The sequence below is a fragment of the Cercospora beticola genome, chromosome 2 (genome assembly GCF_033473495.1).
Source record: "Cercospora beticola chromosome 2, complete sequence".
NCBI classification, from domain to species: Eukaryota; Fungi; Ascomycota; class Dothideomycetes; order Mycosphaerellales; family Mycosphaerellaceae; genus Cercospora; species Cercospora beticola.
Window position 1 is genome coordinate 4,983,326 of NC_088936.1, and position 22,450 is coordinate 5,005,775.

The 22,450-nt window shown below is 52.9% G+C and overlaps 11 protein-coding genes across 11 annotated transcripts; 5 read left to right on the forward strand and 6 right to left on the reverse strand.

The window, feature by feature from the left end:
- Positions 1 to 76: 76 nt before the first annotated feature.
- RHO25_003901 (uncharacterized protein) lies at positions 77 to 2,220 on the forward strand (the record flags this gene model as incomplete). The annotated part of the gene is made up of 2 exons (XM_023599370.1): positions 77 to 205; positions 253 to 2,220. 2 exons carry the CDS (start codon positions 77 to 79, stop codon positions 2,218 to 2,220), a joined length of 2,097 nt encoding a protein of 698 aa, XP_023455606.1.
- Positions 2,221 to 5,147: 2,927 nt separating this feature from the next.
- RHO25_003902 (uncharacterized protein) lies at positions 5,148 to 6,995 on the reverse strand (the record flags this gene model as incomplete). Its single annotated transcript, XM_023599371.1, has 1 exon — positions 5,148 to 6,995. One exon carries the CDS (start codon positions 6,993 to 6,995, stop codon positions 5,148 to 5,150), a length of 1,848 nt encoding a protein of 615 aa, XP_023455607.1.
- A 474-nt stretch (positions 6,996 to 7,469) lies between these two features.
- On the forward strand, positions 7,470 to 8,501 carry RHO25_003903 (uncharacterized protein; the record flags this gene model as incomplete). The annotated part of the gene is made up of 1 exon (XM_023599372.1): positions 7,470 to 8,501. The coding sequence occupies one exon, from the start codon at positions 7,470 to 7,472 to the stop codon at positions 8,499 to 8,501; it is 1,032 nt and encodes a 343-aa protein (XP_023455608.1).
- Positions 8,502 to 8,778: 277 nt separating this feature from the next.
- On the reverse strand, positions 8,779 to 10,041 carry RHO25_003904 (uncharacterized protein; the record flags this gene model as incomplete). The annotated part of the gene is made up of 3 exons (XM_023599373.1): positions 8,779 to 9,439; positions 9,487 to 9,777; positions 9,827 to 10,041. 3 exons carry the CDS (start codon positions 10,039 to 10,041, stop codon positions 8,779 to 8,781), a joined length of 1,167 nt encoding a protein of 388 aa, XP_023455609.1.
- A 1,134-nt stretch (positions 10,042 to 11,175) lies between these two features.
- RHO25_003905 (uncharacterized protein) lies at positions 11,176 to 13,760 on the forward strand (the record flags this gene model as incomplete). The annotated part of the gene is made up of 2 exons (XM_065602467.1): positions 11,176 to 11,525; positions 11,627 to 13,760. The coding sequence occupies 2 exons, from the start codon at positions 11,176 to 11,178 to the stop codon at positions 13,758 to 13,760; spliced, it is 2,484 nt and encodes an 827-aa protein (XP_065458539.1).
- A 963-nt stretch (positions 13,761 to 14,723) lies between these two features.
- Positions 14,724 to 15,452, forward strand: RHO25_003906 (uncharacterized protein; the record flags this gene model as incomplete). The annotated part of the gene is made up of 3 exons (XM_023599374.2): positions 14,724 to 14,812; positions 15,030 to 15,127; positions 15,187 to 15,452. 3 exons carry the CDS (start codon positions 14,724 to 14,726, stop codon positions 15,450 to 15,452), a joined length of 453 nt encoding a protein of 150 aa, XP_023455316.1.
- Positions 15,453 to 17,326: 1,874 nt separating this feature from the next.
- On the forward strand, positions 17,327 to 18,345 carry RHO25_003907 (uncharacterized protein; the record flags this gene model as incomplete). Its single annotated transcript, XM_023599375.2, has 2 exons — positions 17,327 to 17,400; positions 17,451 to 18,345. 2 exons carry the CDS (start codon positions 17,327 to 17,329, stop codon positions 18,343 to 18,345), a joined length of 969 nt encoding a protein of 322 aa, XP_023455620.2.
- A 185-nt stretch (positions 18,346 to 18,530) lies between these two features.
- RHO25_003908 (uncharacterized protein) lies at positions 18,531 to 19,790 on the reverse strand (the record flags this gene model as incomplete). The annotated part of the gene is made up of 1 exon (XM_065602468.1): positions 18,531 to 19,790. The coding sequence occupies one exon, from the start codon at positions 19,788 to 19,790 to the stop codon at positions 18,531 to 18,533; it is 1,260 nt and encodes a 419-aa protein (XP_065458540.1).
- Positions 19,791 to 20,174: 384 nt separating this feature from the next.
- Positions 20,175 to 20,820, reverse strand: RHO25_003909 (uncharacterized protein; the record flags this gene model as incomplete). Its single annotated transcript, XM_023599376.2, has 2 exons — positions 20,175 to 20,523; positions 20,573 to 20,820. The coding sequence occupies 2 exons, from the start codon at positions 20,818 to 20,820 to the stop codon at positions 20,175 to 20,177; spliced, it is 597 nt and encodes a 198-aa protein (XP_023455621.1).
- Positions 20,821 to 20,860: 40 nt separating this feature from the next.
- Positions 20,861 to 21,163, reverse strand: RHO25_003910 (uncharacterized protein; the record flags this gene model as incomplete). The annotated part of the gene is made up of 1 exon (XM_023599377.1): positions 20,861 to 21,163. The coding sequence occupies one exon, from the start codon at positions 21,161 to 21,163 to the stop codon at positions 20,861 to 20,863; it is 303 nt and encodes a 100-aa protein (XP_023455545.1).
- A 413-nt stretch (positions 21,164 to 21,576) lies between these two features.
- On the reverse strand, positions 21,577 to 21,991 carry RHO25_003911 (uncharacterized protein; the record flags this gene model as incomplete). Its single annotated transcript, XM_023599378.1, has 2 exons — positions 21,577 to 21,870; positions 21,926 to 21,991. 2 exons carry the CDS (start codon positions 21,989 to 21,991, stop codon positions 21,577 to 21,579), a joined length of 360 nt encoding a protein of 119 aa, XP_023455622.1.
- Positions 21,992 to 22,450: the final 459 nt, after the last annotated feature.

Sequence of the window (22,450 nt, forward strand, 5' to 3'; positions counted from 1 at the left end):
GCGACGAGTGTTCATGGTATAAGGTAGGAACTAGTTTCAAGGAGTTTCGTTGTGGTAGTCGTCCAAGGTCTCTACAATGAAGCAAGCATTGGTGGGTGCAGCCTGCATTGCCAGCTGTACAGCTGTGGATATTCGTGTCGCATCCTCTGGCGGAAACCTTACTGGCAAGTTTGGGCATCCTTATGGTTATGGCTTCCTCCACGAGGTGAGTATGCTTCGCGCTAGGGCCTTTCAATGCTAAGCCAGGCACAGGACATCAATAATTCCGGCGATGGCGGCATCTACGCAGAATTAATTAGAAACCGAGCGTTCCAGTACAGCCCTGAGTTCCCAGTATCTACTACCGGGTACTTTCCTATCGGCGGCGCTGAGCTGAGCATCGCCAACTTGAGTGAGCCTCTTTCACAAGCCCTGCCGGCTTCTTTGCAAGTCACAGCTGGCAACGGCAGTGGCCAGGTAGGATTTGAAAATGAAGGCTATTGGGGTATGGACGTCAGGCAGCAAAGGTACACCGGATCTTTCTGGGTCCGCGGAGGGTACAATGGCTCCTTTATTGCATCTCTGAAGTCAAACTTGACAGATGATGTTTTCGGATCTGTTGAAGTCGAGTCTCAAGCCACGCCAGACGAATGGGTTGAACACACCTTTGAGCTTGTCCCAGATCGCGATGCTCCGAACTCCAACAACACATTCTCTCTCACTTTCGATACAGCAGGCGTGGAGGGCGATACGCTGGACTTCAACTTGATCAGCTTGTTCCCGCCAACTTACAAAGACAGAAAGAATGGGCTTCGTATTGACATCGCACAAGCCTTGGCGGATATGAACCCACATTTCCTCCGCTTCCCAGGTGGTAACATGCTCGAGGGTCTCACGAACGACACATACTGGGACTGGAAAGACACTCTCGGACCATTGAAAGATCGTCCTGGGTTCCAAGGTGTGTGGGATTATCAGCAGACCCACGGCTTGGGCATCATGGAATACCTCTACTGGGCCGAAGACATGGGTCTCGAGATAGTCCTTGGTGTCTGGGCTGGTCTTGCGTTAAACGGCGATGTCACTCCTGAAGCTGATATCCAGCCTTTCATTGACGACGCCCTCAACGAGATCGAGTTCGTACGAGGCTCGGCCGACACTACCTGGGGCGCCCGCAGAGCAGAACTCGGTCATCCAGAGCCGTTCGAATTGAACTACGTCGAAATTGGCAACGAAGACTGGCTCGCAGGGTATCCAGGAGGTTGGGACAGCTACCGCCAATACCGCTTTCCACTCTTCTACAACGCAATCAGAGAGAAGTATCCAGACATCCAAGTCATCTCCTCCGCTGCTACATCCGACCCTGTCTCTGCGCCCGAAGACGCTCTCGATTTCCCTCCAGATGCCATCGGAGACTATCATCCCTACAGAACCCCCAACGAGCTTGTCGAGGAGTTTGATCGCTTCGACAACGACATCGGCCACATCGTTGGCGAAGTCGCCGCAACGCACGTCAACGGCGTGACCGAGCCTCGCTGGGAAACTGGTCTGTACTACTACCCATGGTGGCAAGGTGCCGTGGGCGAAGCAGTCTCTCTCATCGGCTACGAACGCAACTCCGACCGCATTCCAGGAACCTTCTACGCTCCTGTCCTCAAGAACGAAAATCGCTGGCAATGGGCCATCACCCTGATCCAGTTCGCCGCTGATCCAAGAATGACGACGAAGGCCGTGACGTGGTACTGCTGGTCTCTTTTCGCCCACCATCCTATCACCCACACTCTTCCCGCGCCATCCAATTCCAGCTTCGGACCTGTCTACTGGGGTGCCGGCAAAGACGAATCCCGCAATGACGCTTTCGTCTGGAAGGGTGCTGTGTACAACACCACGAACAGCAGCAGCGTGCCTATTTCGGTACACTTTGAAGGTATCACAGAAGGCACATTGGCGAACTTGACGGTTTTGACGAACTCTGGCGAGAATGGATATGCTTACAATGATCCTCACACTGGCATCAATGTCGTTGAGACCACAACGTCCATTTTGACAGCTGGCGCGGGAGGTGTTTTCAGCTTTACCTTGCCTGAGCTGAGTGTTGCGGTTTTGGACACCGATCAGGCCGGTGTTGGGAATGGCGGGAACGGGACTTCGCCTTCGCCGCCGCCAGGATACGGAACTCCTCCAGGGTATGGCAAGCCACCTGGGTACGGAAAGCGATCATTGAGACGCTTCGCGGCTTGAGGTGATGGGGAAGCTGCATGAGTAAGTAGATAGCACGTAACATGTCAGCCAGCGCTGCCACGCAGTTGCTGCATTTCACGGAAGTAATCCAACAAGCAATTTCTTCCTCCTCCCGCATGCTCCGCTGTCAGTCATCTTTCTATGACCACGAGTCCCACCCTCCTCCCTAGCTGGAACTAGATGTTCATCGAACTTCCGAACCACACCCACGTCTCTCCGAACACTTGGTGTCAATTTCTACACTGCAGCTTGTCGTCGATCAACGAGGGCTCCACTCGAAATCGAGCTGTTTTGAGACGCGGCGAATGACATTTTGTTTGGTGACTATGGTGTTGGATGACCAAGTATTCGGTGACTCAACGTCTCAATCTGTGCTCCGACAAGCCATCGATCTCCAGTGCCCTGGGACGGTTCGGCAACACGTTACGCTACGTTCGAATCAAGGACTTCCCTTCTGCAGCAGTACTAAGCCGTAATAGCTAAGTAGGGCAATATCAAGATCAAGTTTGTAGACCTACAAGATAAATTCTACGTGCAGGGGAGTGGAGATTCTTCGGGCAACGAGACGAACAGTACGAAAATCACTTATTTACTCCCACTGAACGGTTGAAATGGACTGTGCGGAGGTCTGAGTAATCGCAGAAGAGCAGAAGTCCTACGACCTTCTCGATATCAGCTACTGCTTGTGGGAGTCTGTTCTGAAGAAGTCCTTGGTCAAGTTCAGCTTCGAGTTCCCACTACGCAAGTGCCGAACAGCTCGTTACAGTCAAGTTCGCTCTCATCAGGCGCCTATTACCAGGTAGAGGGCAGCTAGCAGTTGGCTATCGAGAGTGGTCGTATTAGCGGCCAGCCTAAGCACTCTCGGCATGCTTGAGGTCTTGCAACAGACGCTGATGCCACCGACTGTAACACGGACTGATCGTCCAAGTGAATAGTACGGCAGACTATGAATGGGGCCTAGAGCAGTGACTGTATGAGATTAGCTTGTTCTCCTTCGTGTTACTCCGACTTCTATCCTTCCTCCTCGATAGATATCGTACTCGACACATACCGAACTCGACACCCCCTCATCATGCATTTGAACATGTACCTATCCAGTCTTTTCTTTCTCTGGAGCATTAGCGCTACTTCAGTCGCTGCGGCTGGAAAAGGCGTACGCATAAAGAGCACAAACAGATGTCAGATCGATTATCCTAACACCTCTTCTTATTAGGGGTGCATCATTGCAGCCGGATACCCCAACGGTGTCTGTCAATGCAGTAACCATCCGGGGGGTGCCTATGAGTGTTATGCTGTAAGTCTCACGAACATCTGATTTTTCAAGGTCTGATACAAATGTATTGTAGTCTTCTCCATGCTCGACCGACACCTCAGGGTGCTGGTGCTACGAAGACGGTTACGCGCAGTGCTTGTAGATTTGCTGGCTGTCGGGAATCGCAGCAGGGGAGCTGGAACAATGCGCTTTCGCACTTCGTAGAACGAGCGATACGAGGCTGAGTTTACCAGCAGCGGGTTAGGGCATAGGTTTTGCCCCGGAGATAGCGAAATACCTTATTCACTTGGAAGTGGCCCAAACGACTTCCTCCTCACCTCGAATTTTCTGTTTCCAGTCACTTTTCTGTGGCAAAGTCTTGCGACTTTCCTACATCAAAACACATTCTCAAATTTCCATACCACACCCTCGTCTCTCCCGGTTCTAAGTGTAAGGTCTCACGCTGCACACTGGCATCTATGAACGATGGCTTGACCCGGGAATGAGCACCAGCTGAGGTGTCGAGGCGCGGCCGCGCATGATATTGCGTTTCATGACTATTGTATTTGATCACTAAACCACCGGCCCTGCACTCGGACAGACCAGGTGAAGATTGCGAGCAACAGCTGAGGTGTCGAGGCGCGGCCGCGCATGATATTGCGTTTCATGACTATTGTATTTGATCACTAAACCACCGGCCCTGCACTCGGACAGACCAGGTGAAGATTGCGAGCAACAGCTGAGGTGTCGAAGCGCGGCCGCGCATGATATTGCGTTTCATGACTATTGTATTTGATCACTAAACCACCGGCCCTGCACTCGGACAGACCAGGTGAAGATTGCGAGCAACAGCGACGACATACGATACCCTAGCGATTGAGAAATATGTAGCGCTCTCTCTGTTCGCGAACGGACGAGCGTGTGACGAGATAGACAGACTGTCTGACAGTCCTTGTGTAGGTGCTCGATAGAGATCACCAACGAAACGCAGCGTTTGCGGAATATGCATATCTGCTGGCTGGTCTCGATATCGCAGGTGCGTCCGATTTAGAGTCCAAAGGAACGATGTTCGTTCACTGATCCTGATCGAGAAAACTTTATTTTCCGCTGCCCTAATCCTGCCCTGTCTCCAAGATACATTTGCAGTAAATTCGTAATCCATGCCAAGGAATCAAGCAACATTGCTGACAGACAAGGGAAGCTGGACAACAAGGCTTGGGGGCTAATTCGTACAATCGTACGAGGCTGTAGTTCCCAGCGGGTAGGATGTGCTTGCGCGGAGATAGCAAGACGCCTTTCACACTGTCATGATTCCTTGACTCTTCTGCCAGCGCCCATCAGAGTACTTCTTGGCCGGACATACAGTAGTTGTTGTTCCGGAGATAATGCGACACCTCCAAGATAGGTCAAGTTGTCATAAACCCTTGACTAAGCTTAATCTTGTGGGCTTTGTACCAATGTCCCATTTTGTACATAGGGCTCATGCAGCTCGAAACGGCCGGAAACTCTCGCGGGAAACCAATCCTTGCATAGTCGTATTGGTCGTAAGGAGATACTGTACTGTAGGTTTGTAGACTCTGAATGGTAAGTGAAGTACAACTCAGCAATCAGCGGCCGCACTGGATTACCGCTGTTCCGATTCTTCCGCAGCGTTGGGTATGTATCCCTGAGCATATCACTCATCATCATGAGCCACAGTCAATCGAACCTGCCACAAAGCCCTGTTCTCTTTCTTGGACCATGACTGAATGGTAACAGTCACGCTGACTGGTGCTCCATTGGAAGCTCGAGTATTCAAGAGAACAAATTGTTGGGTTTCCTTATCCAGATAACATTTGCAGGCCCAATAGGTCCCATATGAATGGACCGGTTCGATTATACCAACAGCGCTCTGATAGCTCTGGCCCAGCAAGGTAGGGTGCTGAAGGGAGCTCAGGAATTTCTGGTAATTGTTATTGGAAACATGATCGGAGCCACGGAGAGGATTGGTTGAAGACTGTCGGTCAAGAGATCCGTCCCCTGGAGCTTGCGTGGAGAGCTCGAGATGACTGCCGTCGGATCGGAAGAACGCGATGGAGTCTGCAAAGACAATCACTGGGTGGAAGTCGTGATCAAATCCGAGGCCCAGCCATTCGGCTTGCAAACGTAGGTGATCGAGGGAGAGAATTGTAATGGGGTAAATTTTCGAGCCAGGGGGCTGGGAAATGGTGCGATCCTGCTGACGGTATTGGCCAAGGAGAATGTTGACCGGCTGCTGTGAAGAAGGTGAGAGGAGCAAAGGATCGATTCCGAATTCGTAATCACGTTCTTGGAGATAGTGCATCTCAGACGGGTAGAGAGCTCTTTGCCGCACATAGACGGGTTTCAGTGCAGGCAAAGCGCCCTCCACTGGTACGCTATGGCGACCTTGGAAACGCACGCGTCCATATTGTTCACTATTGCCGAGTCGTTGAAGATAGATGCCTTGGGGCTTACCATTGCCATTGACAATGATTCCGCAGCATAGAACGGCGATGTAGATATCTAGAGACCATTGTACGAGCGGCATCTTGATCAAGAGTCCTCTGTTGGACAAAGAGAAACCTTGCGAAGGGAAGAAAGTGTAATAATGATGTTCTCCCTTGCCTTGAAAAGCGTCAAGATCAGGGGCGAGCATGCCAACATAATCACTCTGATCACTCTCCCAGACGAATATAGTCTGGTCATCGTTCGTTTTGATGATCTCTTCTTGGAGGCGCATGAAAGCTTTCGAGCCCTCACCGTACAGCATTGGCATGTTAACATCGAAAATACCAAGCAGACTGTAGGCGCGATCTTCGATTCTTGTCGTGCGGCGGCTCGCAGCCCATGACATTCGCATTGCAACTGAGCACTGCTGGAGACTGTAATCCCCACGGAGAACATCGCCATCGATTCCCGCCGCTCGCGAAACCCAACACTGCAGGGACTTCTTGTCTCCGAGCAGCTGCCAGTCTTTATCGTAAAAATACACGTGTTTTGGTGCCAGAAGTTCTTGCAGTGTCCAACCTCTACTAAACCATAGAGACCTCGTAAAGGCGTTGTCAATGAGCTTTACACCACGATCTCTCGCCTTGAGGTGTTTGCAGTTCTCATGTGTAGCGAGCTCCTCTGAATCGAGCTCAGCTTTCGAGACATCTGTCAAGAATACGTAGCAAACATTCGAGCGGGAGTACCAATGAAACATGGAGTTAATAGCCTCTTGTAACTCCGCAGAACTCCGCTTGTCGATACAGCACGTGTCTATCCAGGCATATTCGAGACCATCTTGAGCCGCTTGTCTGCGGCAATGCTGGATCTTGCGCCAGCCAGTGCTGGTACGAGAGAAGTTTCCGCTTTGAATGTCATCGAAACTAATTTCTTGCTCATCGTCCGGCGCCCAGGTATGTGAGAAAATGGCGTACTGTATACGAGGGAACCCAGTCTTTGGATCGGCCTCGAGATCAATCTCACGGATTGACCTCAGTCGTGGAGTGTCGTTGTCTTGTGTATCAAGGAGCCACATGACTCAGGTGGCCTGCGGAATCCTCCTGCCTTTGTACTTAGAGCCGTCGTTCAGGATGTCGAGGATCTTCACCGGGCAACTCGGCCACACGCCATACCAAACGGCTGGCACCGGGTCTGGGAAGAGGTGGCTTCGATGCTTGAAGGCCTGGTGCAGATGAATTCCGATATGGAGGTGTGCCATGCGCCCTAATGCAGCTCGCCTCGCTTGCAGCAGATGCTGTGTGCCGCGATCAAGACCGAGCCCACATTACATGCGAAAACTCAACACGCGCTCGTAACAGAATCAAGCGATTCACGGCCTTCGGCATTCTGCTGTTGGGCAACGAATTTTCACATGCGAAAGAACTGCACATCAGAGCGAAGGAGGGAGGCAAGCTTCTGAGACAGAGTGGCACGCTGCCAAGACCATGCCCATCAGGCAAGTACACCTCTCCAACCTCACATCGAACAACACTTTTAGCCAAACATCACCATGATAAAATCAAAACCTCCTCGAAACCCCTACGCAGTCCCATCCCTCTACCTCCAACTCCTCTCTCCTCTAAAACTCCTCGCCCGCCTGATCGACCTCCTCATCTCCCTCCTCCGCCCCCACAATCCAACCCGCAAAAACATAACCCTAGTCTGCATCTCCGACACCCACACCCTCATCCCCTCATCCCTCCCCTACGGCGACATCCTAATCCACTCCGGCGACCTCACCAACGCCGGAACTCCGCGAGAACTCCAAGCCCAAATCTCCTGGCTCTCCTCCCTCCCCCACAAACACAAAATCATAATCTCCGGCAACCACGACAGCCACCTCGACCCCCGCTCCCGAGGAACCCTCTCCCTCGCGGACCGCAACACCGACATCGACTGGAAAAATCTCATCTACCTCCAAGACAGCCACATAACCCTCCCCTTCCCAACCCGCGGCCCCTCAATCGCAGGCAAATACCAAACCACAAAACTAAAAATCTACGGCTCACCTTTCGTCCCACATGTCGGTGGTCCCGAACATGCATTCCAACATCCTCGAAGTCAAGACTACTGGACTGGTAAAATTCCCGAAGACACAGATATCCTCATCACACATTGTCCTCCGAGATTCCATTTGGATCTTCCGGGAGTGCAAGCGATGGGTGATGAATTCTTGTTGCATGAAGTGAGGAGAGTGAAACCGGCTGTACATGTTTTTGGACATATTCATGCAGGGAGATCGGATCTCTTTGGGAAAGTGAGAGGTGGGAAAGAAGTGGTGAGGTGGGATCGAGCGGAGAGGCATTTGGCTGAGGTTTTGAAGCGGGAGTCTCCGGAGTCGTTGACGGATTGGGCGTTAAATTTGGGGAATTTGGTGCTGTGGTATCATTTTTTGGCGTTTGTTTACTGGAGTGTACGAGAGGTGCTCGGAGAGGTGTTTTGCTGGCGAGATGAGCCTCCGAGCACGATTATGGTGAATGCGGCAATGATGTATGAGGATGAAGGAAGGTTGGGAAACAGTCCGCAGGTGATACACTTGTGACGACGGAAAGTTCTGTCGAACAACAGCAGACGAAACGCTACAGTTTGGGTCTATCATTAATCTAATCGTAATGCGAGCATACAGACAGGGGTATAGAGCGGAGAAGCAGGAATGACTGATGTGCTGGGTGTGCGGGTTTCCGTAGCTTGGAGTAGCCTTACGCATACAGCTCGTCCACTTCTTCGAGACTCGACCGAGACTTGGAAGCAACCGGTGTTGCGCTGCATGCTGGAGATGCACCACGACGAAAAGCTGGAGAGAGGCTATCTGCAGCGTACTAAGCCACAGTAGCTTTCTCTTCAGGCTTGCCAGTGACCTCTGGTGTGGTGCCGGTGACGGGCACAGCTTGCTCGGCTGCTGCTGCTGGTGCCGATTCTGTTGTAGTCGCGGGAGGCTCAGCAATCTTGGGCTCTTCAGCCTTCTTCTCTTTAGCAGTAGCATTGCTCACTGCCGGAACAGGCTCGGCCACCGAAGCTGGAGCTGCATTGGCCGGCTTTGCTTCAGCGTTGCCATAATTAGGAGTTATGGCCGACTCAGCAAGCGGTGCTCCATCTCCGCCGTACTCCTTTGGCACACTCTTGCCCAGGTACTTGTGCAATTCGCTGCCATAGGTCATCCATGTCATGGTCTGAATGGAGTCCTTGGACAAGAGTGTCTTCATTACACCCATCATCCATTGCATGACTAAAGGAACGTTGACAAAATACTTGTAAGACACGGTTTCAGGGTAATAGCGTTGGAACATGTCGATGATCTTGGTCGAGGCGCTCTTGATTTCGGCCGGCTGACGGAAGAAGGATACGGACAGGTAATCGTGGACGGCGATCGCTTTGTATGGGTCAGGGCCTTTGCCGTAGTCGGGAATGTTCTTGTCAGCGGCATTGAGGTTGAGCTCCTTCAAGGTCAGCTCCATCTGTGCGACTCGCCAGCGAACGAATCTGCAGAGTGTCAGCGCTGTAGCAGCAATAACTCATGTCTAACATACGCATCTGTATCGCCAAATGTCTTCTTCACATCCTTGGCAGCAGCGCCATATATGTTAAAGGTCACGACATCCTCCTCATTCTTGGTCTCTGTAGCGCCCTTGACGCGAGTCACATAGCCCAGCTTGCCAAACTTGTCTGCATCGAATGTTTCGTCGCGCACCTTGAGTGGCTGATATTCCTTCCTCCACTTCAACGCGGCCGTGAGCTGCTCCTTGGCTTTCTCGAGGTCGTCGACATTGGCGCGGAGGAACTTTTGGAGGATGACGAGCGTGGTGTGTGGTGCAGGCTTCCTGGCAGAATGTCAGGAGGGTTGTCTCGGCTAATAGTTGGCCATCTTACCCATCGACAGGTGCCACAAGCTCCACACCATACATCTCATTGTAATCAGTCTTATCCAAGATGTCCTTCAGTGCATCTTGGAACTGGCGCAGCTTGTGGCCCTCGGGCAGGTTGCTCCAGTCGCTGTAGAGCTTGTCGAGCTCCCGCTGAACTTTGGCATTGTCGTCGGCAGAGCTCGCCTGAGCGACGTTCCCTTGCACGCCGGAGGCACTCATCGTTGGTGTGATGAGTATAGGACAGGTTCACTATTCAAGTTGCCAGGTCCAGCTACCGCCCAGCTCGCGAGTAATGTTGAAACGCGAGCACAAGACGGCGCTAGCAGGGATCGGGAAAGAAGCTTTCCATTAGCCTGCCATGCCTTCGTCCGACATAGCCGAATGTCGAGGTGAGGGCGAGGAAGCGAATGAAAATTTGCTTCTGGGCGGTGGATGCGGCCGACTGATTGAGCCGTTGCGGGAGCGCACCGAGAAGGGATGGCAGAAACACAACTTAGACAGGGCCGCTCATTAGGGCCATTAGGGCACTACGATCCCCGTCGATGGCAGGAATAAGTCAGAGAACGGAAAGCTTGGAAGTTGTATCAAGGGCTGGGCCCTGTCGCGCAATCTAGTCTGGAGCACGCACCAGGAGGGCATTGGCAGCCATCGTGGGCAGCGGTACGATAATACGCTGTGCCGCTTCATCCTGCTGCGATGCTACGGGATTTTGTCGTCGGCTGCCAGATTTGTCAAGTTCCGTCGCAAGTACATTGACAAGTGAGTAATCATCAGCCAACGCACGTGCATCGCGCGGAAGCAACGTTGAGGCGGGACTGCTGTTTATGGAGAATGGAACGCCAAAGCTTGCCTATCGACCTGCCCAAGTCTAATCTCGTCACTGGAGCCCTCTCTTGTGCGCGCGGCAACGCCCTCCTCCACACCGCCCGCGCGCTCGCTCGCCTGTCTTTATCGTCAGCCGGACGGACATGCGCAAGGCGTGCTGCTCGCTGCGGGTGCGAGGCCAATGGCTAGGGGATGCGACGTATCTAGTGGCGCATCAACTAAGCGTCCCGAGTATAGCCATCTTACCTTATGATAATAAAATGAGCCTGTAACGAAGCTCCTGATTAGGCGAGCCAATCGTTGCATTTGCGTGCGTACCCTCTATCCGATGCGCGAGTGACTTTGCGCTAGACTAGCAGACTTAAGTTTTGCGTACGCAGAACTAGCCCTTCCCTCCTACCATCGCCGCCGCTCCTGCTCTTCGTCACTTCACACGCCCTCCGCCGTCGCATGGCTCTTGCCGCCTAGCCTCTCCTCTGGATGCAATGCAGTTCCATGTTTCTTTCTTTTGATTCGCACACGGCCAAGATGAAGAACGGACGGAACCAGACCGACGTTCTGTCCATTGAGCGCACGCTCGGCCTCAAGAGCGAGCGTGGCGTTTCGCGGCAGGGCAACAAGGAGTCGCCACCGATTGAGGCCATTCTCAAAGGCATCAAACTGATCATGGTCGCATATGTGAACCAGGACCTCACTGTAATTCGCGACTCCGAAGCGCTCAAGGCCGATGCGACGACGCTCTTCGACAAACACGGTCCCCAGATTTGGCCCGGACCTGATGAGCCTCGGCCTCACTGGATTGAGGAGCCTAGCGAAACGCGACACGACGGCAAATATCCCAAGGCCCGCCACTATACGATTCCTGAGGATTACGAATAGTAAGTTCTACTAAGACTGCCTCCGATTACGTGTCGCATGCAAGCGACTACGCTCCTCCCATTGGTGGCGCCCGTATGACGTCTCGCTAATCGATACATAGCCTGAAGGAGCGCTTCATTCAGCTGGTCATTGAAAAGTCCTGCAACTATCATGAGAACCAGCTGCAAAAACATCGCCGTCATACCGCGAAAGCATTACAGAATCAACTAAATGCTGAGCACGATGGCGAATCGCCCCGAAAAGACGCCGAACACGATGGATCCGAGCCGTCAACCCAGTCAGTAAGCAAGATGGACGAATTTCAATCGCAATTTGCAGCGTACACCCAGCCAGTACCAAACGAGGATGGAAGACCGCACTCCATGCCACCGCATGATGGTATCCATGCAGAACCTCGAAGTGCACGAAAGCGACAACGTACCACGACCGTTGCAGAAGAGAATGGCGTTCCCAAGCGGGCGCGCAGCGAAAGCGTTACGGAATCATCGTCTCAAGGAGAGTCGTTGGTCGTAAGGCTAGGTGTCGGTGAGCAAGCACTTGGACGCCTAGCTGCTACCGGCAAGGTGCAGAGCGTGTATTCGTTTCAGTCCATTAACGAACTTCCAGCACGAGATGGATCAGAGCCGCCTCGTATCCTCGGCTTCAACCCGGTGAACGCCGTTCCGCCCAAACTAGAAGCATCTGTCAGCGCTCCGCCTGCCAATACAAATCCAGTGCGCTCTCCGCAGGCAGGTCCACTTCCGCCTACCAACGGCAATACAGGCAGTCCACCAGCGAATGGTCATCGGAGAAGTTCCTTACAGCCCCTCAATGGCGTGCATGGTCTTCCACGAGGACCACCGCCTACGCTTACTGGGTTTGGCGGTCACAGTGAGCCTGTTGCGGAACGACCTCGTCCAGAACAAAGGCGAGATGAACATTTCGACCCTAGAAACTACGAGTCGCCGTACCAGCCACATCTTTCTGGACCAGGACCGAAACATGAGCAATTCCGCCTTGCCTTTCAGCCTGTCAATGCTCCGCCTGCCACAACAAGACCTCCATTGGGAGGGCCTCCACCCCAGAATATGCACAATCCGTTTCGCACATTTCCGCCTGTTGGTCCGCCGTTGGGCCCACCCCCGCCGGCGTTTGGTGCGCCGCCTCCGCTCGGCCAGCAAGCGCCCGGCCCTCCGCCTCCAGTAGTCAATCCAATTCGACCGCAGCATGTGCCTCTGCCAGATCCGATATTGTCGGCTCTTGGACTACACGGGCCACGGCCATCGTCTCGCTCAAAGCACTCATCTTCTCGGCGACCTGGCTCATCAAGTCAACGTCGGCCCAGTGCGACACCCACTCTCCCCGCAGCTGAGTTCGCAAGCGAAAAGAAGGAGCCAATGCCGCAGCCCAGAGCAACGCCAGACCCGCTCGATCAGGACATCGTCCTCTTCGAAGATGTCTTGGGCGAGCTGGCATTCTGCCCGGTCATCGTCAAACTCAAGGAAGAACTCGGCCCCAGAATGCCGCGCCATCGACTCGAGAAGCTGAAGAAGCTTCTCGTCGACTTCCCAGACGCGCGATATGAGCTGGAAGCACTCGAGCGTCGAGCGCGAATGCCACCAGACCAATACGAAGCCGAGCGCGTCCCACCACCAGGCTGGGTCCAGAATCCCGTAGGTGTCTTCGTCCCGCCGCCGCCTCAACATCACCAATCGCACACCTATCCTCACCCTCACGGCTACGCACGAGATGCAGCTCTCACTCCGCGTCCAACCCCCGGCCCACCCCTCCACAACTTCAGCAACAAATCCGAACCACCGACAACACCCCACATCAAAGACGAACCGAGCGACATCCCCCACGGCGGCCGCACTCTCGAGAACATCCTAGTAGAAATCAACTGGAACCGCAACCTCGACTACTCCGACCACATGGAAATGCACGAATTCGATTCCGTCCAAAAACTCTTCGACATGGTCGAAGAAGCACGTCCCGACGAACTCGTCAAAACAGGCGAGATCAAAGAAATTCGTATCAAACCCAAGACTGAACTCCATGGTTCTGGAGGACAAGTCTTACCGCGTATCGTGCATGATGAGATTCGTGGACGCGCGAGTCTGAAGCAGTTGATAAGACGATTGCGCAGTCAGCCGCAGGATATGGAGATTGAGTTGTTGTTTGAGGTGATGTGGAAGACGGGTGGGGAGAGTTCTACGCCTGTTGCTATTGCTCCTGCTGCTGTTGCGGCGGCGTAGACTGGATGCGTCACTGTTTACTTGCTTCTGCTCTTTTTCTGGTTCTTTCTATTTTGCGTTCTTCGAGCAGGAGTGGGTGTTTTTCTGCCTGCTGAGCATAGATTACAAGAGTCTACTGGGTTTTGCTGTACAGTTTTTTATTAGCACAGATGGAGAGCCACAGAGGGCAAAGGAAATGGTCTTTGGGGAGAATGATGACTGACGCGGGTCAGCGATTTGATGCGACGACGCGCTGACTGAAGCAGCCACGCGTTTTTGCAGTGGCACAGAGAACAGACAGCGATGACGATAAGTTAATAAGATTGCTCTGCGTTAAATAACCGAACAGAGCTTAATCGCAAATCCGATTCACATCTCACTGACTCGGGATGTTTCTCTGGGCATCTCTTATTCGTATCACAATGGGCTCGGTGATCGGACTTATCGCATGGAAAGATAACAGCGAGATCACCGCATGGAAGAAGCGACTTGTCGCAAAAAGGTGATGAGTGATGAGAGATTTCAAATCCCGTCATCTCACGTGTTCTCGCGTTGTGCGGCAATGACGCCCGCACAGGATCACAGCTGCTGGAGGGAAGGAGCTTCCGGAGCTGGAGCTGGGCGAGGGCGAGGAGCGAGGAGTTGCGCTTTGCCTTGCCTGCCTCCTCTTTTCCAGCCGCCTCTCCGCGCGACTTGCCCTCCGCGCACGCACGCACGCTCGCACTGAGTCTTTGGGTGCAGCAGAGGGCTTTCTCGGCTTTTGGCTGAGCTGGGCACGTTGTTGGCTCTGCTGTGCTGCGTGGGTTTGGTGGTGTTCCTGTTCCAGCTCCAGTTCCCTCTCTCTGCCTCTGTTTTTATTTCAACCCCGTCTTCCCCCTTCCACTGACTCTCTTCCTCTTCCTTACACTCTGTCTCTGCTACACTCTCTTTTACTCCCTTCTGATCTCCACCCCATTCGCGTCAATTCGCACTCACATCTTCACCATGGTCGGAAGCACGAGAGCCAAGCGCAGCGCCGGCGAGGCTGAGCTCGTTGAGCTGCCCGAGGACAGCGACGCAAGCGAAGAGGAGGAGTAAGTTGTCTCTTTCATTTCGTGGCTGTTGCCATTGGCTATCGCGCGTGGGTCGCAAGGTTGCGACCGATGCGAATCCGTGGTCGCGCAATGCCATTGAGGTCCCCGCGACGCGCGCCTCCCACGCGGTGTGGTCGCAGCTGTTGCGCGCGACGACTTACTGCAACTGCGCAATGTGATAGGAGCATCTGGCTGACGAGATCGTTTTGCGCAACAGGTACGAGAGCGAGGGCTCCTTCAACGAAGAAGACGACGATGACGAGGAGGACGACGACGAGGAAGCAGAGCCCGAGGAGGAAGAAGCCGCAGCTCCAGGTACTTCGCCCTTGTGATCTCATTTCGTCTCCAGCTCGCTAACAATTCCATCGATCCAGAACCCAAGGCCAAACGCCAAAAGACCCAGCCCGCTGCTCCAGAAGTCGTAGACGATGAGGAAGCCAACGGCGAGGAGGAGGACGCTGCCGATGGCGCTGACGGCGCTGACGAGGAAGAGGAGGTCGAAGCTCCCGAGGAGGATGAAGATGCACAGGACACGGCTACCAAGGGCGGTCCTGCGGCTGCCGCAAAGAAGAACCAGAAGGGCGTCACGTCGAAGGAGGACGACCTGGCTGAGGCCAAGGTGGATGAGGACGAGAAGTAGAACGAGCAGTAGCAGCAGCTACTCGAGGAACACTCCGAATCGTCAATTGGAAGCAAGAGGCAGGGGCGATGACAATGGGAGCCTCGAGCGTGTAATATACGAATCAGTGTGTGCGTTGCTGAAGCTGTGGTTCAGAAAGCAATGAAAGTTGCATTGAACAATCCGAAAGTGCATGAGCGCAACTTCCTTGGATCTCGTGAGCTATGGTGCTGCAGTTGAAGTAGGTGCATCTGACATGCCAGTAAGCGTGTCTAGCTCGACTATTCTGGATCAACAACATACGCGCAAAATCAATTCCTGGCGATCCATGCCACGACAGATATCTCACAATAATCACACGCCAGGGTTACCGTCGTGGATGTTGCGAATCGATCTGAAATGCTAACTTTGAAAATTCTCAGATCTCGTCGAAGCAGTCTCTGTGGCTCCAGCGACAAACATATTCGATTGCAGACATTCTCAAAAATCATCTTATAACAGCAAGACTGCTGCAGACTGCAAAATGATTCTCTTTGAGGATTGAGCATGTTCAGGAAGAACGACCTGGCGAATGGGTCGATTGATGACAGTCACTGGAAGCTGGGGACATGTATCTCGACCAAATCTACCTAAGGATATCAGCTGGTGGCAACAAGAGCTTGACCTGCTTCCTGGAAACCGCATCTCTCCAGACAAGCCTTTGAGATCATCTGCAGGAGCTTCGTCAACGCCACGGGAGAGATCAGGCTATGGTCGACCACGATCTTTCGATACGTCAACAATGCTTTGAAACGGTCAAGCAATGATATCCGCGAACATAGCAAGAGCTTGGAATTCTTGCCGTTCTTCGCGCCTGGTAAAGATCTCATCTGCGGAGCCCACAGCCGGAGCATCACAAAAATGTCAATTTGATACTGGAGAACACTTCCGCAGCGATCGATCCACACGGCTCGGAATGACATCGACGACATGTTTTTCGTTCCTGCTTCTCGGCATGTCTCGTTCTACAATCCCAGCGTACTTGCCTCGTTTGTCAACTTCATTCACTCACATCGACGCTAAATTCAACAATATCTTCTGCAAGTGTCTGAACATACGAGCACTCTTTGGCGCTCGTTCTTTGACCGAATACAGCTACGAAAGCTGTGCGAAAGTTCGCTGGGGCGTGCTTCCAAGCCAGATTTCCCACATGGCCGAAATTCGTCCCCAAAGCAAAAAATCGATATTACGACTACAGCAACACCACCGCAACATGGACAACGACTCCATTGGCAAAAAGAGATGCCCTCTACTGGATTCGAACCAATGACCTCATCATCGCCGGCTCCCAAAGGTACTAGTGATGCGCTCTACCCCTGACTGCGGATGTTGTTAGCAAGGATCGGAAGCTGGTGGGAAACGGTGGATGCTTACGCTAAGAGGGCTATTCTGATTGGGTGGCGACAAGCTGTAGTAGAATATGACAGCTTGCATTTAGCCACAATCGAGCGCGAGAAGGTCGTGTTGGTCGTGGTTGGAAATGGCGGATTTTTTTTTTGGATATAGTTGCCAAGCTTCTCATGTGAGCTGGACTCCGTTGATACACTTAAGGCCCGACCAGATTGCACATTGAAAGGCTTCGAAATGGCAGCAATGTGCTCTGGCAAGGGCACCGAAGCTGTGGGCCAAGGTTCGCAGCTTGGACGTGGCCAAGACCGAAGAGCTCTGTCCTCTCGGCTGAGCTTTCTCCGGCACCTCCACTTCACGACTCCTCGTGGCTTTGCTTGACCGGCTACGCAATAGCTTACAGCGAGGGGTCGGTAATGCTGCCGTAGGCACTGATGAGCTCACAGGTAAGGATAGGTCAAGCTGTAGGTCTCGATCCAGTCTTCCAGTTTTGCAAGATCAATCCAATCATGGCACCCAGCATTCCCAAGTTCTCTGAGCTGCCAGTCGACAAGAATGGTCCTCATCACAATGCTTGGGGCCTGTAAGCAGCACAACTCACCTGTCTAGCTTCAATCACTCATAGAGACCCAGCTACGGCAAAGACGACCAACACGGCACCCTAAACCGTCTCACCAACTCCGTCGTGCAATCCGCCGCCTCAGAAATCCAAACCGGCATCCGCGTAAACCTCGACTGGCCTCTAGACGCCCAAGCCGACGTCCCATTCTTCGGCCGCCAATCCTTCGAAAAGAACGTCTACCAAAAACCACCCCGAATCGTAAACGACGACGTCTGGACCTTCAACACCCAATCCTCCTCTCAATGGGACGGTCTCCGCCATTTCGGCTACCAAAAAGAGCAAGTCTTCTACAACGGCGTCACACTCGATGAAATCCACGGCCGCAATGGCGTTGAGAAGACCAACAACAATGGCATCGGTGCCTGGGCAGAAAGTGGAGGAATAGTAGGCCGAGGAATCCTCCTCGACTATCACGCCTGGAGACTGAAAAACAATATCCCTCACAACGCCTTCGAAACAGGCTCCATCAGCGCTGCAACGTTAAAACAAGTCGCCAAGGACCAAGGAACAGAAATCCGACACGGAGATATCCTCATCCTTCGAACAGGATATCTCTTAGCATACAACAGCCTCTCCAAACCCGAAATCGAAACTCTTCGCTCAAAACAACCTCTAACTTTCACAGGTGTAGAACAAAGTGAAGAAATGATGGAATTTCTATGGGAGAATTTTAGTGCTTGTGCGGGGGATCATCCGAGTTGGGAGGCGTGGCCTACGCAGCAAGATTGGGCTTTGCATGAGGTTATGTTGGCGGGGTGGGGAATGCCGATTGGGGAGTTGTGGGATTTGGAGAAGTTGGCGGAGGAGTGTGAGAGGCAGAAGAGGTGGAGTTTCTTTTTGGTGAGTAAGCCGGTTTATGTGCCTGGGGGTGTGGCGAGTCCGCCGAATGTGGTTGCCATTTTCTGAGAGGGATCGCTTGTGCGTGTTGTGGGTGATGTTGCATTTGGAAGAGTGGTTGTGCCGTCGAACACTCGAGACATCGATAAAGGCCATTTTACTCGCTCTCAAGACAGCGGACATCTACCATCTCAGCCCGTTCTTCCTACAATGCAATCTCACTACTCTCCTCCAGCTATCTCATCAAACTCCTCTCAACTCCTCAAAAACTCCCTCACCTTATCCCCCCAAACCACTTGTCTCTTATAAAACGCCATCTCCGGCACACTCCCTCTCTCCAACCCCTCAATCGCCTGCGCCAATTCCTCTCCATATCCTTCACGTTTCACATCCTCCAAACGATACTGATAAGTCTTAAAACTAAACACAATCGCCCCCGTCTTCGGTAACCGAAACAAAGTCTGCCTCTCAGATCTCAATCTACAATTCTCAATCACCACGTTCTCCCTTTGCTGCGATATCGAAGATGGAACTTCTTCTGTCATATCCAACTTCTCCCCACCCTCTTTCTTCCCCTCCTTCCCACCACCCTCCTTTTCTCCTCCCGTTTCTTGCTCATCATGTTCGTATAAATGATTCCCCCCCTCCTTAAACAACTCCTCATCCGTCGTAATCGCCCAATTACTCCTCTTGACCGCTTTCCCATTCGGCAATTTCGCAAAAAACCGATCCATAGATTTTTCCAATTTCGCTTTATATCCCGGTACAGGAGCGTGAATCTCCGCCAATGTGCGTCCGATTTTATCGTTTTGTAGACTGAAACCTGAGGGGAAACAGCAGATGAAGGCTTGGAGGTGGTAGATTGGTTGTTCTTGAGGTTCCTCCGCTGGATTGGATTTGCGGGAGGGGGTTGATGGGGAGGGCAAAAGAATGAGGAAATCCGTATCAACGTGTCCTCCCAACCTCCTCAAAGCCATCATCGGATCCTCTTCTCTCAGAGGAATCACTTCATCCGAAACCAAATTCCGCAGAAACCCATCCCCATCCTTTTCCTCCTCCCTCTTAAACATAGTAGGAAACCTCCTCCACAAATACTCCCCAAAAATCCACTCATACAATTCCCTCACCGCCTCCCCACTCCCTTCCACCTCCTGATTACACATCACAACCTTCTCCCCCTGTTCATCCAAAATCCTCTTCCTCACTTCCATTCTCTCAGCATAAGTATTATCCATTTCGACAATCTCAGATAATGTAATATTCTCCAATGCCATAGTAAGATGATATTTAGGCTTCAATGGAGAGTTTCGTATAGGAGGTGTAGATTTCCAATCAAAGTTGGGGAGAGGTTGGATGTCGAGATAAGGATCTTTGGTATTGATATTCGAGATGGTATCTCCATTGTGATTGTGACGTGATGAGCTTGTTGCCAAAGTAGATTTGCGAGCGTGGCGGAAGATGAGGTAAGTTAGACCTGATAGGAAGAGGAGGCAAAGTATGAAGATTGGTGTCATGATGGTGGCTATCCTATCTCAGTAGTAAAAAATGGGAGAAGATGTCCAGAGTCAACAGAGGTCACGCTAGGCGGCAAGTCCAGCTATAGCATCGAAAGCGACGCAAGTGTACATAGATAGGGCGCCTGCATCTGAGTCAACACATACGACCAGGTGCTTGGGCGGGTTGAGGTGGAGTTGTTCTGCGGGCGTAGAGCTCGGCCAATGACTTCAGAGCTTGGGTGTACGCTATCACGAGCTCCGCGCCTGGAGCTGCCATATGAGGCAACACAGTCCTTCGCAAATCTGTGCGCCAAGTCGTATCATACAGATATATCTGACACCTCCTCTTCAGCAACTTCGCTATCGTACATGTCTGACCTTCTGTCGTTCACTGCACGCTCTTCAAGGCGGTCGCAACCGCAACTGATCGGCTACTCGATGAGCGCCAAGGTAATCGAAGAGGGCAATAAGGTTCGCGAGGCGTGTCACCGGCCCGGTGAGGGCATATTGCTGTGCAAGCAGTCGATTTCGAAGGGCGAATGTATATTGAGGTCTGCCGGGTAACAAATTGTAGGCCAGCATAATCTGATGCAGCTGCTCATCTCCCATGCGTAGAAAGTCGGATATGTGCCGCCGCGTTGCAAAACCTGGAGGGTAGGCGCCGGATGGGCATCGCATTGGCTGGACGAAGAGAACGGGCTCTGGCAGGCAGAAGATGGCACCATTCGCGATAGCGGCGTTGAGATTTGCGCTGGAAAGTTGTCAGACCTTGCGACGTGGCGCAGACTTCCACTCATTACCGCTGTATTTGAGCATCGCTATACCACCTGACACCGCTCTGCTGCATGTATATCTGATTGATCTGGTCGGCGGCATCCAGAAAGTATCTTGGCGCGCTGTACGTGGTATGGTAGTAATATGCGGAGCCTACTCCGTTGTCGAAGCCATATGATGACGTTACGTGTTGCAAAGGAATGACATTGAAGCCATAATGCAGATGTGAAGATCGAAATCGCGTCTCGTCCATAAAAATATGAGGGTAGGCCATGACTTTGGGGAAGGGTGGACCCACAAGTCGGAACGATCGACTACAATTTAGACGATGCTATCTTTGTTATGTTCGCCCGGACGAGCGGCATCGCCTGAAACACGATCATTCCCAGCTCGCGCTGGCCGATGTCCCCCGGCATCACGAGACCCTCATGAACTGTGGCAACAAGACCTGTCCTCTGCTCATGGTGACGTTGCTCCATACGAGAGACGTGCATCGTATGCGAGGATCCGTGGAAGTTGGCTCCGGAGTGGCCTGGTGTAACGGGTGCTGACATGACCTCCGGCAGTTGCTGGGCGATAGGTGCACATGAGCCAAGACTTTGAACGAAGTTGGTCATGCTCCATGCAAGTCGGTGAGTTGGGATCTCGTGAACGGTTCGCACGTCGTGGCGGTGATCTCAGGCTAGCGGCCGACTGGGGAGACGAGCGATGGAGAGGTACAGTCCAGTGCGAAAGAGCGACTCATCAGGCAAGAAAGAAGGACCAGTCATCTCCATGTATAATGAATAGCATTGAGATGCTCAGGAACAATGCATCCGATTCATGTGCAGCGAGCCTAGGCGTTGGCTTTGCGCGGGCGGAGTCCTGCAGTAGTTGGTGACATCCCAGATTACCCGGCGTCATCCAGAGATAGTCGGAGGAAGAAGGCGACCACGTGCGACTGATCCTTACGACTTTGTGTGCTACGTTCGCCCGCCGACAGCCCTTTCGGTCGTCAGAAGGTAGCCGGGTTGATCCGAAGATGGGCGCCTCAATCTCGTAACTTGGAAGGCACGCGAGGAGCAGTGTCTTCGGTGGCGCGTTGCCTTGTTGACGCGGATGCAGTGGCTGTGGCTTGTTCGTTTCGTGCTTGAGAGAGCACGCTCAATCTTCGTCGATGCCCACTAGGCCGTTCCGTGAGACTTGGTGCTCGTGGGCGTTGCTTGCCACGCGCTCGGCCGCCCACATATGGGATGTTGTATGTGGCCTGGCGACAAATGTAGAGCACAATATCATATACAATGAGGAATAGCCACGGGCCGATGATCAACAGGGCGAATAAGAGCTGGATTTGACTTAGCTTTTCGATGAGCTGTCGTGTTCCACAGCATCCCACTCACGAAGCCTCTTGAGATGCAGAGTTCTGTCGTCCGCCAACTCTCGGGGAGGATTGAGAACCAGCCCATGCCGGCGGTGCGAGTTGTGAGATGCCGTGTAGTCTGCGGTCGGTGTCTCCTTCGATATGGCAGCGTGCGAGAAGATGATGTCGTTCAGTTCGTCCCAACAGCATGCATGTGCACTCCGGCCCCTGCCCGCGCGCGTGGGTCGCCTTTGCCCAACACGGCACGGTTCCGGGACTGCTTTCCGCGCACCGTCCACCGCGCTTGGCTCTGCCCTCTGCGCTTCTCGCTTGTCGGGAAACCTCGATCTGTACCACACACTCGGGCAGCAGCAAGGCCGCCAGGAGGAGCGGTACAGACAGTGGCTCATTGCTGACCGCGAGCCAATCGTGGGCACTGCAGGCTGAGTGCAAACAGCTTTGCGCAGCTTGATGATGGCCATGGCCATGGGCTGAGGGGCATTGCCTCCAGCTGTACACCCTACCCGTACGAGCAGTCGTGGAAGTGTCCACCAACTCGTGCTGC